Genomic DNA, 16,213 nt, shown 5'->3' with positions numbered 1-16,213 from the left:
TTCTCCCCCCCCCCCCCCCCCCCCCCCCCCGGGGGGGGGGGGGCCGCGAGCAGCTGTGTGGTGCTCGGTTGCCGGCTGAGGTTAAACCACAACAGCCACTAAAATCCAAATGCATGCAAACACTGTGTAATTCATTAGCTTTGTTAAATTATTTAGAAATACTTTCTGAGCCTCTCATCTTCTTTAGTTCAGACCGATGCAAAGAAGCTAGTTAGCTTTCTACAGTGTCTTTAATCTCATTGGCTACACCCTTTGACCCCTGATAACATAGAGGTGGGAGAAGTTCTACTGCGGTTCTGAAATTATTTGTTGCGTAATGCATCCTGAACTATGCTGGTGTGATACTAAACAGAGGAAAGAGATCTGCAGCTAGACAGGGTGAAAAATATCCAAATCTGTTCTATTTTTAGAGTAAAATGTCTCCATTTTAAGAGAGGCCACATGCATAACATTGACTAGGAAGGCAATCATGATGTACAAACAGGGTTTTATTTACCTATCTGAAAAAGAAGTTCAGCTTCCATATCTAATTTTTTTGTTGCAGATGCTCTGCAAAGCTTCAATGCTGATTCTAAATGTTTGAGAGCACGTAGCCATTGCAGTGGATCTCCTCTTGCAGGTGTACAAGCTACTTTTTCAGCTAATGTGTGTCCTAAGGAAAAAAAGACAGTCCTTAATAAATTATTTAATAGAAAACCAATTTATGCAAAAAGAAGCAACTTCCTTAGAACAAATGCTGTTACGTATTTACTGTTACAATCCAATTCTCAAAAATCAGAGTGATTAATGGATATAAATACAGAACTATAATGTTGTTTAACTACTTTAGGATGCCACTGAGGTTTACCTAGGCCATCCAAAAGAAGCTCAGGCTATACAAATCAACCCTTTCACAAACTATCTGGAAAGACTAGCAGTAAGCCACTTCATAACTTTTTATTTCACATGGTAGTTGTAGGCAAAACCTAAACCTCTCTGAGCATTTCCAAATTCCCAAATTCCTTTTGTACTAACCAGTTCTAAAGGCTTCTTTGATGTATTGCATACCTCTTATACTGTACTCCCCAATATTCATCTGTATTCATAGGCTCTTCCTAAAAATGTGGATTCAGAAACAGGAACTGGTCAAACATGGCCGTTACTATGAGTGAGTCTGGCCATGCCTGCACTGACAAGCAGTAAAGCACAATAAGAGTGGATCTCTAGAGCAAACCAGCTGGTGTTGAACACCTGGCAGTCACAGCAGATGCATTTCAGAGTGCTTACTTTGGACTATCTCTATTCTAGTCCTAAGGGCTGAATACAAAGTAGTGGTTGGGGTGCATCGATGTGCTCCTGGAGCACATCTTCCTGAAGAAGAATCCAGAACACTCTGAGCCTGCTCCACAATGCAAACCAGAGTGCAGTGAGTGATTTCTAGATTTTCTAGTCCTTTATAAGTCAGTTATACACCAAATTAAGTTTAGCAGAAGGAACATGGAGACAATATCCCTTTTCCTATATTTGCTATACAGCAACAAATCTCAGACAGATTTAAAGGTCATCTTCTGTTACTATTCAGCATATTTCCAAGTTTCTATATAAAGAAAAGTTATCAAGAAAAATTGTTAAATTAAAGGGTGACAACAATAACAGATACTATTTATTTTACTGGGATAGAGAATTATCGCTATTATCCCGTATGATTTGTTATCATTAGTTAGTTCCCATATAACTACTTACAGAGAGATGGAACATACACAGGAAGTTTTCACAGAATGAATGTTTTGTACAGAAGTTGGAAAAGTATTGTTAACTTCCACTTAAAAAAATTGAAGTTCCCATTAGTTTCATCAAGCTATAACATTAATATTTAAGCCTTTGGTGATTATAGTTCCCGTAAGAATTGTACCTTGCTTATACACATTGCACGGAGCCAAACAGGCATCTACTGTTGGTTTTCAAAATATTTTATTTGTACATGAAAACAATTGATTTACTACATTCGCTTCTGATGCATCAGTTTATCTGCTGTTGCATAAAATATGAATGAAAATGAATGAAAATTAAAAATAATAATGAATTGCATTTTTCTTACCGATTCTCATTTTGACTTGGGCTAGCAAGTTGATATGTGGCAAGTAGATATTTTTTGTAGGTAGGACCAGGCAAGTCAATGTACTGTCTTCTATTTGGCGTTCAATGGGTTCTCCACAAACAAAAATCTATGAAAAGAGTATGCTTTGTAAAATCAAGTTGCGGACAGCAAATTAAATAGTAGTTTGAAAAAGTAAGTAAGTTAGGTATTGCAAAACCCTGGAACTCAAATGTGTCTTGTAAAAGAGCACTAGAAAAGGGCTTGATACTCTCAAACCCCTTTACTTCAGTTTGTGATTGTCTTCTTTGCAGAGGAGTTTAGTAGCAAATGAACAATTTCAATGAACTCTTGATCAAATTCATTAATGTTAGGCTTTGGTTTCTAAAAGCAAACTCCCTCAAATCAGTCTTTAAGAAATAGATCTCACAAGTAATCTGAGCCCTAGAAAGAAACTGTCGTTTCTACAACGAAATCTGACATCCAACAAAGTCCAGAAAAGAAAAAGAAAATAACGTGTATGGACCAGTCCAACTTTTCATTCATGTAAATAAGGCAATGGGGACATGCTGTAAACTGTTAAGTCTCTTGAAGGCTAGCAAGTCTCACAAGCGGAAGTCTGAGTCTAAAGTGATTCATATGACTCTTTATTACTTGGGGGAACAAATATTTAAATGGATTAAACTTCTGTATTAGGAAATATGAGGAAAGAATTTTATCGGAAAGCTTTTCTTTATAAACTGTATCAAGAACAGGTAGAGACTGCAGAAGTGCATATCTATTTTTGGATCACCAAATAGGTAAAGGGTTTATTACTATACATTCCTCTCACAGATTTCATGTCTTTAGATTTTTTTTTTTGTCTATTTAAATTTTTACCTGGAAATGATTTCTTCATGCTAATTTCAACAATCTGTCAATCTAAAACATCATAAGCAATATGCTACTTTATATAGATTTTCTAATTCAAATTATTCTAAGTTAAGATAAAAAGCTAAATTCTTGAACTTGGATGCTCAAGAGTTAGGAATTTTATGAGATGTACATCCTCCCTGAGGTGCTGAGTACAAACATATCTCTCAGTTCAAATGGGAAAAGTGAGTGTTCCACCTCTCTTTAACAGTCAAACTACCTATTTCAATTTTCACATATGAATGTACATTTTGCAAGTATTCAATATTTTTAAATTGTTTGAAGATACCAGACTGCATACATGAGTATGCATGATGAGTATGCATAAATAAGTTTGGTAAGATGAATTACTTCTTTACACTATGGAATCTAGGGAAAATTGAAGTGATCAGTGAATAGGAATAGCCCTTTTTTTATAAATTGTTAAAATAGCTTCTAGAATACATAAATAAGATTCTTGGAAGGATTTGCAAATACTGTGTAAATCACCAACATATACTCACTGCTTTAATGGTAAGCTCATGTGCCAAAATTAGTAAGTTTAATGGTTCCACCGTAGAAGAGCAATGTTCTGTATCCTCTACTGTTTGCAGTGTTAGTATGTCTGCCAGCAGAAGCATACTTTTCACAAGAGTCAAAGAAGCTGGAGGGGAAATAAATGTATCCTCTTGGAGTAAACTGATGATATTCTGTTTGGACATAGACAACATAAACCAAAGTAGTTACTACTTTTGCTGTCTATTTACGAGGACAAATCACACAAAGTGAAAAAAAAATCTATTTTAGAGGCACTATTTCAAGCTTATTTAATGCTGGCATCAGCTGTTCTGACTACATGAAAAACGCATCAAAGAAAAGCGAACAGTTTCTCCTTTGTGCTCAAACCTGCAAAAGAAGTTTAATGCCTGCCACGGGACGTTTTTCTTGCAGGTCAAGAATAGCAGCTTGCACCACAATTTCAGCCTGAGTCTCAATATCACCAAAGGCTTCTGCCTCTAGTATTGCTTCTTTTATCACACTTCTGCATTCAGCCACATCATTTTCTAAAAGAAGAGAATATATGAATAGTAAAAATACAATAGAAAAGACTTTACGGTATCTTCTACCATTCTTACGAAGTCACTTCCACACTAAAAAGTTACCCAACATCTGACATCATAGATTCCACATTTACCATTTCATCGATTCTGTGCCAAATTTACTTTAAAAAGAAAGAAAAACCACGTAGTTTTTAAACTGCACTTCGTTTAAGTTCTTCCAAATACATTCTTTATATGTAAGCCACCAGCATAAATAATTAGATTTTGTAGACCAGATGTCATTCTCACCCATAAAACATATTCTACATATTCAAAAACCTGATCTTAGTTATCATTCCAAAATGCTAACAGCCTTCACAGGAATTATCTAGAAGAGATTAAATAAGAGTTTGGCTACAGACCTAGACTGTGATTTTGATATTTATGTGAGCAACAGAGTTTATACTAAGTTCATAGAAAAAAGGAATGAAAACCATTTTATTCATAATCAAAATGCAATAAATGTATTTTGTAGTATCTCACTTAAATTCTTTAAAAAAATAATCTGGAACATTTTTAGGAGATATATAGGAACATTTCATTTATTGGAGATCTAAAAAGTGAAAAAAAACTTCTGACTTTTAAAACTAGAAGTATGTAGCAACAGTGGTTTTTTTAAAACAAGCATACTTATTTAACTTAATTACACTAGAACATTTGAAACTTTTTCACACGCAAGTGATTTATCAAAAGATAAGGATCATTAAATGAACATTAATATAATGCTTTGTGTTTACATGCTCTAGGGAGAGATTGTACTCAGAAATATATTTTCCTTTTTGCATTGGATGAATTTAATACAAATAATTGCTCAGTGATAATACAACCCCAGCATTAATGTTAATATTTTTTATTTTTGAATAAGAATTGTGTCTGAATAGGCTCATTTCCCCATTATACTCCAAAAGTCTAAACCAAAAAAGGGTAATACCTTCCATATCACCAACGCCATGTATCTGTCTTACTAGTGCAGTCACTAACATTGTACGACACCTTAGCCACAGATGTACGCTCATATGATCTTGTGCTGTTATACTGTGAGGCATTCGAACATCTTCAACACAAGAGTCCTAATAATTTCCAAAAGCAAGAGAAATGTTACTTTCTGAGTCAACTACTTTACTACAAACAAAGCAACAGGGCAGCATCAGTCTAAAATAAATCAAATCAATACAAGTATGTTACAAATAATAACATAATTATAACCAGAAGTTTATTTGAACTTTATTTTTTAACAACAGGAGTCCATTTATTATTTAACTTTTAATCTATAGAAAAAAAAGAATTGTAATAAGTGGAAATTAAACCAGCTTTTATGGGAGAGTCCATAAATATATCTATATACTGTATGGGTAATGGAGAATAATTCTAACAGTTTGGATTTTACTCCTCTCAAACAGGAACATTACACACAACTCTAAGGCACATAACAGTCTAATTGTAGAGCCGGATCAATATCAAGTTCTGGTACCTCACTAGTGATTAGAAAGAAATTTTTAATTTTTGATTTCTAGTTTTTAGTGTTTCTGGTGATTAGAAACAAATATTAATGTAATATAGTACTGGAAGTGTTTGGGAGAATTCTCAGCTCAACTCCCTGTGCCATCTTCACATATTATAACCAGTCTTTCTATTACTAAAGTTCTACAGTCCATATTCTAAAGATTTGTTCCAGCAAGCAATAAATGGACACTGCACCACCTGTGTTTTACTTATACAAAAAATAATCATGAATGACTTGCATTGATGCAAACGAGGAAAAAAAATAGCCATAACTCAGTTACTGGCTACAGGACAGTCCTAAGAAAATGTAGGAGCAAGTGCAGAAAGACAGGAGACCCTGATACACAACACAGACAGAGAATAATTACACTGCGTGCAAGAAAGTCCACCCTCATTATGCATGTTACAAAACCTGGCCTCACTGCTCAATTGCTCTGTCCACGTGAGTCAATTTGAGAGTGACTGTGTGGTGTATTACCAATAGGCTTTGTGCATTGGCATTCCAAAGTATAGGTCAGTATCTGTATGCGTTAGACAACAGAAGTCACTGAAATCTCACTAAATTTGGAACACAGCAATGATGTGAACTGGTCTGTTTGGCTCTTTGAAAGAGGATACTCTGAAGTAGGTTTTCAATCAAAAAACCTAAGATACCTTAACTGAATAATACAAGATTTTCACCTGACAGCTATTTTTTCCACTTTCTGTTTGTCTGGGGTTTTTTAAACAAATGGAGATTTTCAATGCTGGCATTTGAGAGTATACAAATAAAAACTGCAATTCCTAACCATACACAAATTAAAATTATGATTATAGACATATTGAATATACTATAGGCAAGCAGGTAACTGAAGCATGTCATACATCATTTTCTCTCCAGATTAATGGTAACAACATAATACAGATGACTGCTATGTTCTAGTATTCTGAAAATCACCCAACACTTAATACAAGACTTCATATACTAAGAAACAATACTTTAAAACAAATATCCACACATACCGAACACTCCCTTTCATCCTTTTCTTCTTGAAAATGTGTCACTTGCATCCTAAAAATTTTTGCATCTTGGAGAAGTCGAATTGCAGAGAAAGCCAAAGCAACACTGTGATACAGAACAGTATTATTAAAAAATTCTAATTATATTAGCCATTTTATGCTTTTATTATAATAGATACTTGGTTTCTGACTACATCAGAGATGTCTATCAGCAGTTATCAATTTTTGCTTCAGTAGAACAAAAAAATTGCACTCAGTATATTCTGAATTTGTAGGCACTGCAGTATGAAAGTGAGAAAACAGCAGTAAGAGAAAAAGTTTTGCCAATAACAGACATAACCTGATAATAATGGATAAGCCAAGATATATCATATTCTGTTGGAGCAATCAAAACAGAACTCCACTATAACTTTCAGTTACACATATCTGTCTTCAGGGATGGGCTGTTAGAAATTAGAAGATGCAAAAATACTGAAAATGGCAAAATATATTAGGAGAGTTCTCTATCTTATCCACAACGAGAGAGATAAGAAAACACCCTCCTCCTTAAAGCCTTTCCAGACTATATGTTAATCCTTCTGTTAAATCCACATGACTCAGAGGATCTTAGTAAACAACATCAACCAAAAATTGAGCCAGGTGCCACCCTGGCAAAACCTTGTAAGCAATCACACAACAGTGAGTCTGCTGCCCCCTGCCCCAAGCATAAATCCTTTTCTGGAGTTCACTCCAAACAGCATCTAGAAAGATACAGACACTATTAGGACTGGTGCAGCATTCAACCCCACATTTCAAAAAATTGTGAGTTGGAATCCCAAAATATTGTCAGGTTTCTTAAAATATTAACTACTAGGTTTTTTTCCTTTTTATGCTGTCTTTTTAAAGCTTTCAGATACACTGTTCAATTTTCATTACATCTATAGAAATGTATATCTAGAACAGCAGACTTTGTGAATACTATTATTTTCATAATACGAAGACACTTGCAAAACCAACACAGTGAGATCTTTTTCACAACAGGATTTGTTGCCCAAAGAACACACTACTCAAAATATTCTGAGAACTGCCAAAACCAATGTCTCATGGTATTAGTTTTCCATCTCTAATTGTACAGTTTCCCCTACATCTGTAGATCTCTACTTTCCTACCTCTTCTCTAAAACATTTCTGGTTTGTTTTGGGTTTTTTTTTTTTACAATTCTACTTATTCTCTACCCACTTAAACATATTTTCCTAATGATACATAAGTACCTGAGGGTATCCCTAGCTCATCTCTTAAATATTTTTCAGCAGGTTAATTGTTAAAAACATATCCAGAATTCTCATCTATGCTGTCTTTTTACATAAAGAGACTCTCTTTACATAGAGACTGGCTGCTATGAAGCAAAAGAAAAAAATAATTTATGAACACCTTAAGTCCTTTTTAGACTGCCAGAACACTGTGAAGAGCTTTTAATGAAAGAGAGACTCAGGGTCTGTGTGAATTTACTGCTTTTGAGAAGTTCTAGATTAATTGTTGTAAAGGCAAAGTTCTTGATTCATGCACAAAGAAGTCAGAACAAGAGCAGCAGTACTCTGAAATTACTCACATTATTCTGCCAACGTGTATCTAACCACAGGATGGATAACCTCCAGAGATAAGAGGGTAGTTAAAGTCTTCTTGTCATTTCTGATTCTATCCTGCTTGCTGTTTTTGTGATGCAGAGCTGGATGAATTACACCAATTCATCACAAATAGACCCCAAAGAAACAATGAGAACCAAAACTGTTAATATCTTGCCTTTCAGCTCTCAGAATTCAATCCTTATGAATCTCCTTCATCATCCCTTTACCTCAGTTTTATTCAACAAAATGAAACCAGAATAAATCAATGTTGAATTTGATGATAACCTTCTTTCTAACAATGGAAAAGAAGAAACAGAATTTGCTTATAAAAGCAAAAGAGACAGTAACAATAATGCAATGAAATATCCTGATTCCTTTTCTTTCTTTTTATGAAGAATAGTTTTCCCCTGAAACTAGGCATCAAAGTTAAAATTACAGCAAAAGCTGACATTTTTCAGAACATTGCTTGAGATGCTATGGCTAACACTTCTCAAATAAGTTGGAGAAGGTGCAGCACCCAAGAGTATACACAGGCTTTTAAGGAATATTAACCTAACTTCCTGAGCACCACTGCCTCCAGTTAACTGCTGTTGTCAACATTTAGCAATTCTGAAAATGAGGCCATTTTTACCTACATGCTTACATATAAATTTCATGAGTAAAAGGTAGACGACAAGCCCAAAGGTTCATATATGTATTGTTTTAGGCATTAATGTATTCACATAACCAGACAAGCACATATTTGGATAATTAGTAACCTCACATACTTAGGGGGGACACCATGTAAGTACTCTCCTTGAGATCAATGGAATTAGTCCTATACATAAACTTATTCTGAGGCATAAAGTTTTTGCAAGACAGAGGCTGTAATGTAGAAGCTTCCCTTGATGAAATTTTTGTGACCCTCTTCTGCTGTCAACAAGAGTGATGTGTCTATATACTTCCCTTGACAAAATACACATCCTTTTATCAGCTGAATCAGAAAGTGACAAGATGATCAAAATAGGAAAGTACAGCTGACTATAACAATTTCACCACTAAGTCATTTCAACAAAGGAAAAAAATGATTAATTTCTGTAATATCATGCAAAGTTTGATTTCTAGGCTAGCAGGCAGGAAACATTCAGCTGTCTGAAGGAATGTTTCATTTGTATCTGAGGCAGATATATCAGCAGTTTCCATGGATGGCAGTGCAATAAAATTGTAAAATAGGTTAAAAAAACCCCAAACCCTTGCTTTGTTTGGTGGTGGTGGGTTTTTTCCTGCTATCTGACCACTATCAATATATAAGGCCCATTAAACACCCACCAAAAATTTGAGAGTCCCAAAAAATTATCTATAAAATGCTTGACATCCATTGGAACCCTTGATACTCTAAAAAAGTTTCTTCAATCTGAGATAAGTTATAAGCCAAGAGAGAAACTACACTCTAGGATATAACTGCATGTCAAAAAGAAGGGTCCTGCACTGAAAATGGCTTGCATACTGGAATCAGTTCAGCAGGGTGAGAAAGTTTGGGTCAGAACTCCACTAATACAGGTTTTACCTAGCCTAGTATCAAGCTAAACTGGGTTTATGCACAGGATATTTCATAAGTCTGCATACCGCTCCTTAGTTACTAATATGATAATTTTATAAAATCCACATGGCAATCAAAAGCACGATGAGGTCACTGTCCAGTGATTTGTTGTTTTCTCTTTGACAAATTTATGGTAAATTAATCTAATTCAAAAGGCACTGAAATAGATTAATATTTCATGATGAGAAATGTCCACAAATAGCCTATAACTTCTTACTTCAAATCTTCACTAATGACATTACTACTAAATTATTACAGTCCTAATATCTGAACTTCTGAGAAACTTCTATCTTTTAAAATAACGTAAAAAAAACCCGGGTGAAAGACCATGCTGCAGTACTCTCACTGTTTTCAGTTCAGTAGTCTATACAGCACTGTGAAGCTCCTGTCCTTGTTAATTTTTTTTATTGCTGTACCATAGCAGCTAAAAAGGAATTATGCTATTTAAAGGCTATCTAATTTGGAGGTTTGTTTATTCACCTAAGACAGCTGGGAGAAGGAAGATAGTTTGCTTTTGACATAGAAGAAAACATTTCTTTTTTTGTTAATTGGGTAAAAAGGAAAAAAAACCCAACCATTGAGACTGGTTTATCTGTTGGCCAGCTGAATCACCTACCACTTCATCAGTAAGAATGTTACAGCAATCTTCACCAGTATTCCAACAATAAAAAAATGCTAATTTTGCTTTTTGCTTGGTACTTACTATAATGTAAGATTTACTGTAATAATTTTGGTGTGTTTAGTCAGATTAGACATAACAAGTGTTACAAATACTGATTACATTCTACCTAATCTCAGTATAGTCTGGCAAGTGACAGTGCTACACCTCTATATGCTGCATCTCTAGTTAACAATTTGTACCCTCAAAGATTTTTCAACCTAATAAAAAATTAGACAAAAAGAGGTTGACACTAATAAAAATTATGTAGTGTTAAACTAGTATTTTAATAAAAATTAATTTAAAATTACAGGTATGCTAAACAGAAGAATCCTCCTAGCTAAAAGATCAAAACAATGTTCAGAATTTAACATCTACAAAGAGTTAATATATTTCTGTATGCCCTATATATTCAAAGAACAGCACAATTGTAATTTCATGAAGTTCTCCAAAAGAAATCAGAACCTCAGAAAAATCACAGAATTTGGAAATTATAATTTGGAGAAAATATCTGGCAGATCATGTAAATACAACAGTATTTTACACACTATCACTAACAATGTAATTAATGCCTGCTAAAATCTATTCTAATATGTTAAAGGTTCCATCAATGCCTTTTTAGACATAAAGGATTCAAAGAAAAAAATGCTGGATTTTTGTTTAAACTTCTCTAGTCAAGGCTGTGCAACATAAGGTTGTTCATAATATTACTTACCTGAAAGCTGCTTGATGCCTTTGCTGAGAAATAGCAGCAAGCTGAAGTTTGGCCTCAATAAGAGCCTCTAGATCTTCAGCAGAACACCAAGATATCTCCCCATCATATTTGTCCTGTATGTTCTGCACAAGATGGCTAAGACTTTCTTCAGCTTCTGTCAATAAAATCCCCTAGAGAAGAACACAGCATTGTATGATTTCAAAAAATAATGAAAGAAATAAAAAACTTCTTTAAAAGTATTTTATTCTGTTATAGCCTACTATCACTGCACCCTAAACCAAATCAACTTGAATACAATATGCCTTTTGTATAAATATCAGGGAGGTTTAATTTTGTTTTTTTCAGGTTTACAGATTCAACATGTTGAAAGTAGCAACATCTTAACTGTGCCTGTACTACTGCAATTTATGCTTAACTACATATTTTATGGCTTAGCAATATTACTCACTAATTTTTCATTCTTATCTTTATCTTATAGGTATACTTCATAATTTTATACTCTACTTACTATGCTTAGTAATTCTAAACAATAAAATACAATATTAAAAAACAACATCAAAGAGGTTGCAAGAAGTTTTACATTCTTTTCTATCTATACTTTGACAGATCCTTGAGCGCAGTATGTATCCTGAAAGTTCAACTGTAATTTACAGTCTCTCTGACAAACAAAGCTGTAAGAAGCTGTGAAAACCAAATCTAAAAGAAAGTTCATTTTAAACAAAATCTCAATCATGGAGTTTTCAGCCGAATACAAAAACAATTCAAAGGTTTGTATCATCCAATATCTTTTTTTGACCAGTTTCCTCAATGAATTCAGAGCTCTGCTTAAGAAAACAAAAGAACAGAATGGTTAAAGAAAAATCAGAAGGGTAAGAAATATATCGTCTCTTAAACGAGCCCCATTTAAATTAATTTAAAATTTCTATTTAGTTATTTTCAAGATACTGTTTTCAAGTTATTTTCAAGCTATACTAAAACTTTCAAGTTTCTAGTGTATGGCATATACCAATTGCCATACAAAATCATCCTCCATTTCTCCAGATGTATTTTGTACATTACTTTGTAACAATGGCCAAAAGTAGATACTTGCAAAGTGGAAGACCCCTCTGAAGGAAGAATATGTCAGCCCTCAATTTTGGTCTTTTTGTGATGTGATGCTGCCAAGCATGCAGTTTACAATTAAACAAAAGAAAACAAAAACTAAAACCAAAAACAAAGAAACAAAACCCCTTCAAACAAAGAAGCTAATAAGCTGGAGTATGTTTTCTCCAAAAGAAAGCATCAGAAAGAGGAACATGAAAAATTTGAGACATTTCACATATGGTAGAGAATGGTTTTCCATTTCTTTGTAGAGCATACTGCCCCATCAAAGAGTCTCTGACGTGTTCTACAGGCGTCACCCTCTGAAAGGAGATGATTTTATCCTTGAAATCCCATTCAGTCTTTACCCTTGTTGCTGAAACAGTCACACTAAGATTTGATTGTGACAATGTTTCCCATGGACATTTATATAGCATAAACTAGACCATTTGAAATACTGCACCAAACCACCAGGACTTCATGTACAGCTAGTAAGATTACAATCAGATTCGAAACAGAAATTTCTAGTCCCCTTATTCGTGCTATCCTCCCATCATAATTTCTGTTACATTGAAAGCATTAGCAATGTTTTTGGAACAATCTGTAGTTTCTTAAGCCTTTTTTCCTAAAAAAAAAAATTACCTTCAGCATGGCCATATTTAATTCATCTTTACAGTCAACGAGCTGCACCATTGTGTCTCTTTGTTCCTGTTGTCTTGAATTCTTATCAGCATCAACTATCAAATACATTTCAGATGAAATTTCAGATAACAGACACAGAACGAAAGCATTCTCAGTAATTTGAAGAATATGGCCCTTTTTTCTCTATTTATAATTGGGACTTTCAATATCAAAATAAGTGAGGAAGAATGGAATACAGCTCTAATAATATCAGAGATATTAGCTAAAAAACCCTTGAAAAATCTGAATGCTTATTATTTCAATAATGACTCATTTTTCCAGCAACACTTAATATGAATATTGTTTAGAATATGAAAAGTTAATGCATATGCAGTTAAAAGTGGAAAAACTACACTTGAAACAAGTTGCAGAATAAATGCACTTTTCCACCACCTTTATACTTTTACATTTTTACATTACCTTTTACATTTGATGCTGTAATTCTGCTTGGCTCCTTCAAGTTGTTGTTATCAACAGAATAGACATGTTTTTCCACTTTTTCAGGTATATTATTTATTGTGGCAGAAAGGCAAATGATGAAATGCATTTTGGCTAAGGTTAATTTATTCATAATTTGTTGGTTACACAGTGGCACCATTGTTAAAGACAGACTCCAATTAAATATGTCTTCCAGTACCTACAAGACAGTTAACAATTGGGACTATTTGAAATTACATATTTTACGTTTTTCTTGTTCAAGGCATATTCTGCTTCTATTAATAATGATGTTTATCAACAATTAACATGAATAATATTAGTAATATGCTCTTAGACATTATGGATGAGTTGCTGTTTTCCTTTCCGAACTTAATTCACCCCTTAGTAGCACTTGCTATAGCCTCAGTGATCAGTTTTCCAGTAGAAGGTGCATCCATGAAGATATAGCTATTACTCTGTGAGTTCTAGTTTTCTGCATTGTCCATAGCACTCTTTGAGCTAAGGTTGTCACAAAAAATATGTAGGTAAATGTGTAGTTCAGAAATCTCAACTCAAAGGAAAGTCTGTTGTTACAATTCACCCTAACTAGAAAGATTAAGCAAGGAAAAAAATTCTTGTATCAGACCATTCTAGCATATTTCATAGAATCTTTTTGTTATTCGTTACAGCATCCTTGTTTTATCTTGAGTTTAATATTCTCACTTTAGATTAATAAATTTAGACGTTGAAGTCTACACAGCTTTGCAAAATCATAAGGAGACCAATAAGAGATCCATATAGACTGTGAAGTGTTCAAATCAAAAGCTCAAGATAAAGCACAACTTCAAAATAAATCTATTTCATAGAATCTTTTTGTTATTCGTTACAGCATCCTTGTTTTATCTTGAGTTTAATATTCTCACTTTAGATTAATAAATTTAGACGTTGAAGTCTACACAGCTTTGCAAAATCATAAGGAGACCAATAAGAGATCCATATAGACTGTGAAGTGTTCAAATCAAAAGCTCAAGATAAAGCACAACTTCAAAATCCATCTGAAACTAGTGAAATCAAAAGCTGTCAAGATAGACATCTCATTTCTGTCTTCTAATATCGACTGTTGTAGGAGATACACAAGCTTACTGTAAACAAAGGAGAGAAAAGTGGAGGAAGAAAGTGGGTTTTTTCTATTTTATCAGTTTGTTTTTATGGTACAGTTTCTTTTCCACATTCTGCTAACATTTACCCCTACTGGCTCAAGGGATCTGTGACAAGGAAAATGAAAGAAAATTATTAAAACTGAAAAACAAAAAAGAAGTAATTGATGAACATGTGATTGTAATTAAAATGAGAAATGACTGTTCATTAACTGGTTTACAGAGTCACTCCCACCACCCCCGCCGCCCCAGAAATGGACTTCAACCCCAATCTGAATTAGGATAAATCTATGAAGACAGGTCTGATTGATAGAAATTATAAGGCTGGATGACTGATGTTCTCGGTATTTTAGCAGGATAAACACCAGACCCTACATATCATGACAAAACCTGAATAATTCTACTAGTATGCTTTGCATAGACAAGTCACAGATTTGTACATATTAAGTCTCCCATCTGAAAAATGGTGATAATGGTACTTGCCTCTCCCTTGAGAGGTCAGCCATAAAATTTATAGTTTAGGAAATGCTAAACTGTTGAGGAGAGTATGTTTTCTATTTACTGTTTTTTACTAACAAGAAATATATTTTCTGAACCAAATAATCTCTAACCAAGTAATTTCTCTGCCAGAGAAATAAATATTTATGTCTAGCATAAAATTTTTAGCTCTTTCAGATTCTTTTTACCTGTAAATTTGTAACAGTCAGGAGAGATTTTGAGGAGTCAAATTTCTGTAAGGCCTGTAAAATGGACAAAACCAAAAATAAGTAATGTGTTACGAGTATAAAATAAGTGAGTTAGCAGAGCAGTGGACAAGTGTAGTGCATTTCCAACTATACTTTGAGGGCTCTGAAAATACCAACAATTACTTGGCTTCTACAGGCTTTACATTTCTGAAACATAAACCGAGACCCAGAACTATCCCTACACCTCCTATGCCATTCACCAGGATTCTTCAACTTGAAGCAAGGGGAGAAAAAGGCATAAACCAACAAAAATCCTCTTCCAAATTCTAGGAGCTCTATAGACACCAACCATCAATTGCCTTTATGTTCTTTACATTTTGAATCCCAAACCTAACTCCAGACTTAGCACATGCCTCCTCTGCTATTCACCAGAGCACAGATCTGTGAATGGAACGAAAACAAGAGCTACAGGTCAAGATGAACTTGAGACCTCAGCCTCCTTGAGGGCTCTAAAACCAACTATTTCTTTGCTTATAGGTGCTTCAATTTTCTGAACCCTAACTGTAATTCTAGTCCTTGCTCAAAAACTCTTTACCTTTTCACCAGGAGACAAATCAGTCTACTGAGGGGAAGGAAAAGGCAGAGGTAAAGATCATTTCCAGCCTTCGTCATAACTGAGAGCTCTACACACAACTGTCACTTGGGTTCTACATGGTTTTTATTAACTCTTTTATTAACTCTATACTCCAGAAGTAGCCCTCTATCATCTCTGTCATTCCCTGGAACACGGGTCCTTCTTATTCTGAGAGCTGTGCAAAAGTCCAGCAAGCACTTAGCTTCTACATGTGTCACACCCTAACCAGAGACCTAATGCTGAACGTCCTCTGCTGTTCACCTTGTCATGGTTTAAACTCAGACGGCAACTGAGCACCCCACAGCCATTCGCTCACTCCCCTCCACCCCAGTGGGACGGGGGAGAGAATCAGAAGAATAAAAGTGAGAAAACTCGTGGGTTGAGATAAGAACAGTTTAATAATTGAAATAAAATTAAGTAAAATAGTAATAATAG

General features: G+C 34.4%; 1 protein-coding gene across 1 annotated transcript in view; it reads right to left on the bottom strand.

Moving 5' to 3' along the window:
- Positions 1-16,213, bottom strand: part of CFAP54 (cilia and flagella associated protein 54) — a 162,708-nt gene that overhangs the window by 19,079 nt on the left and 127,416 nt on the right. Inside the window, 10 exon segments of the mRNA XM_019474036.1 lie at positions 497-652; positions 2,078-2,204; positions 3,490-3,675; positions 3,872-4,029; positions 4,997-5,135; positions 6,571-6,673; positions 11,124-11,293; positions 12,846-12,940; positions 13,305-13,521; positions 15,145-15,198. Of these exon segments, the coding sequence (XP_019329581.1) occupies positions 497-652; positions 2,078-2,204; positions 3,490-3,675; positions 3,872-4,029; positions 4,997-5,135; positions 6,571-6,673; positions 11,124-11,293; positions 12,846-12,940; positions 13,305-13,521; positions 15,145-15,198 (1,405 nt within the window).

The sequence above is a fragment of the Aptenodytes forsteri genome, unplaced genomic scaffold (assembly GCF_000699145.1).
Source record: "Aptenodytes forsteri isolate BGI_AS27 unplaced genomic scaffold, ASM69914v1 Scaffold360, whole genome shotgun sequence".
NCBI lineage: Eukaryota > Metazoa > Chordata > Aves > Sphenisciformes > Spheniscidae > Aptenodytes > Aptenodytes forsteri.
This window is presented reverse-complemented; position numbering and strand designations above follow the sequence as displayed.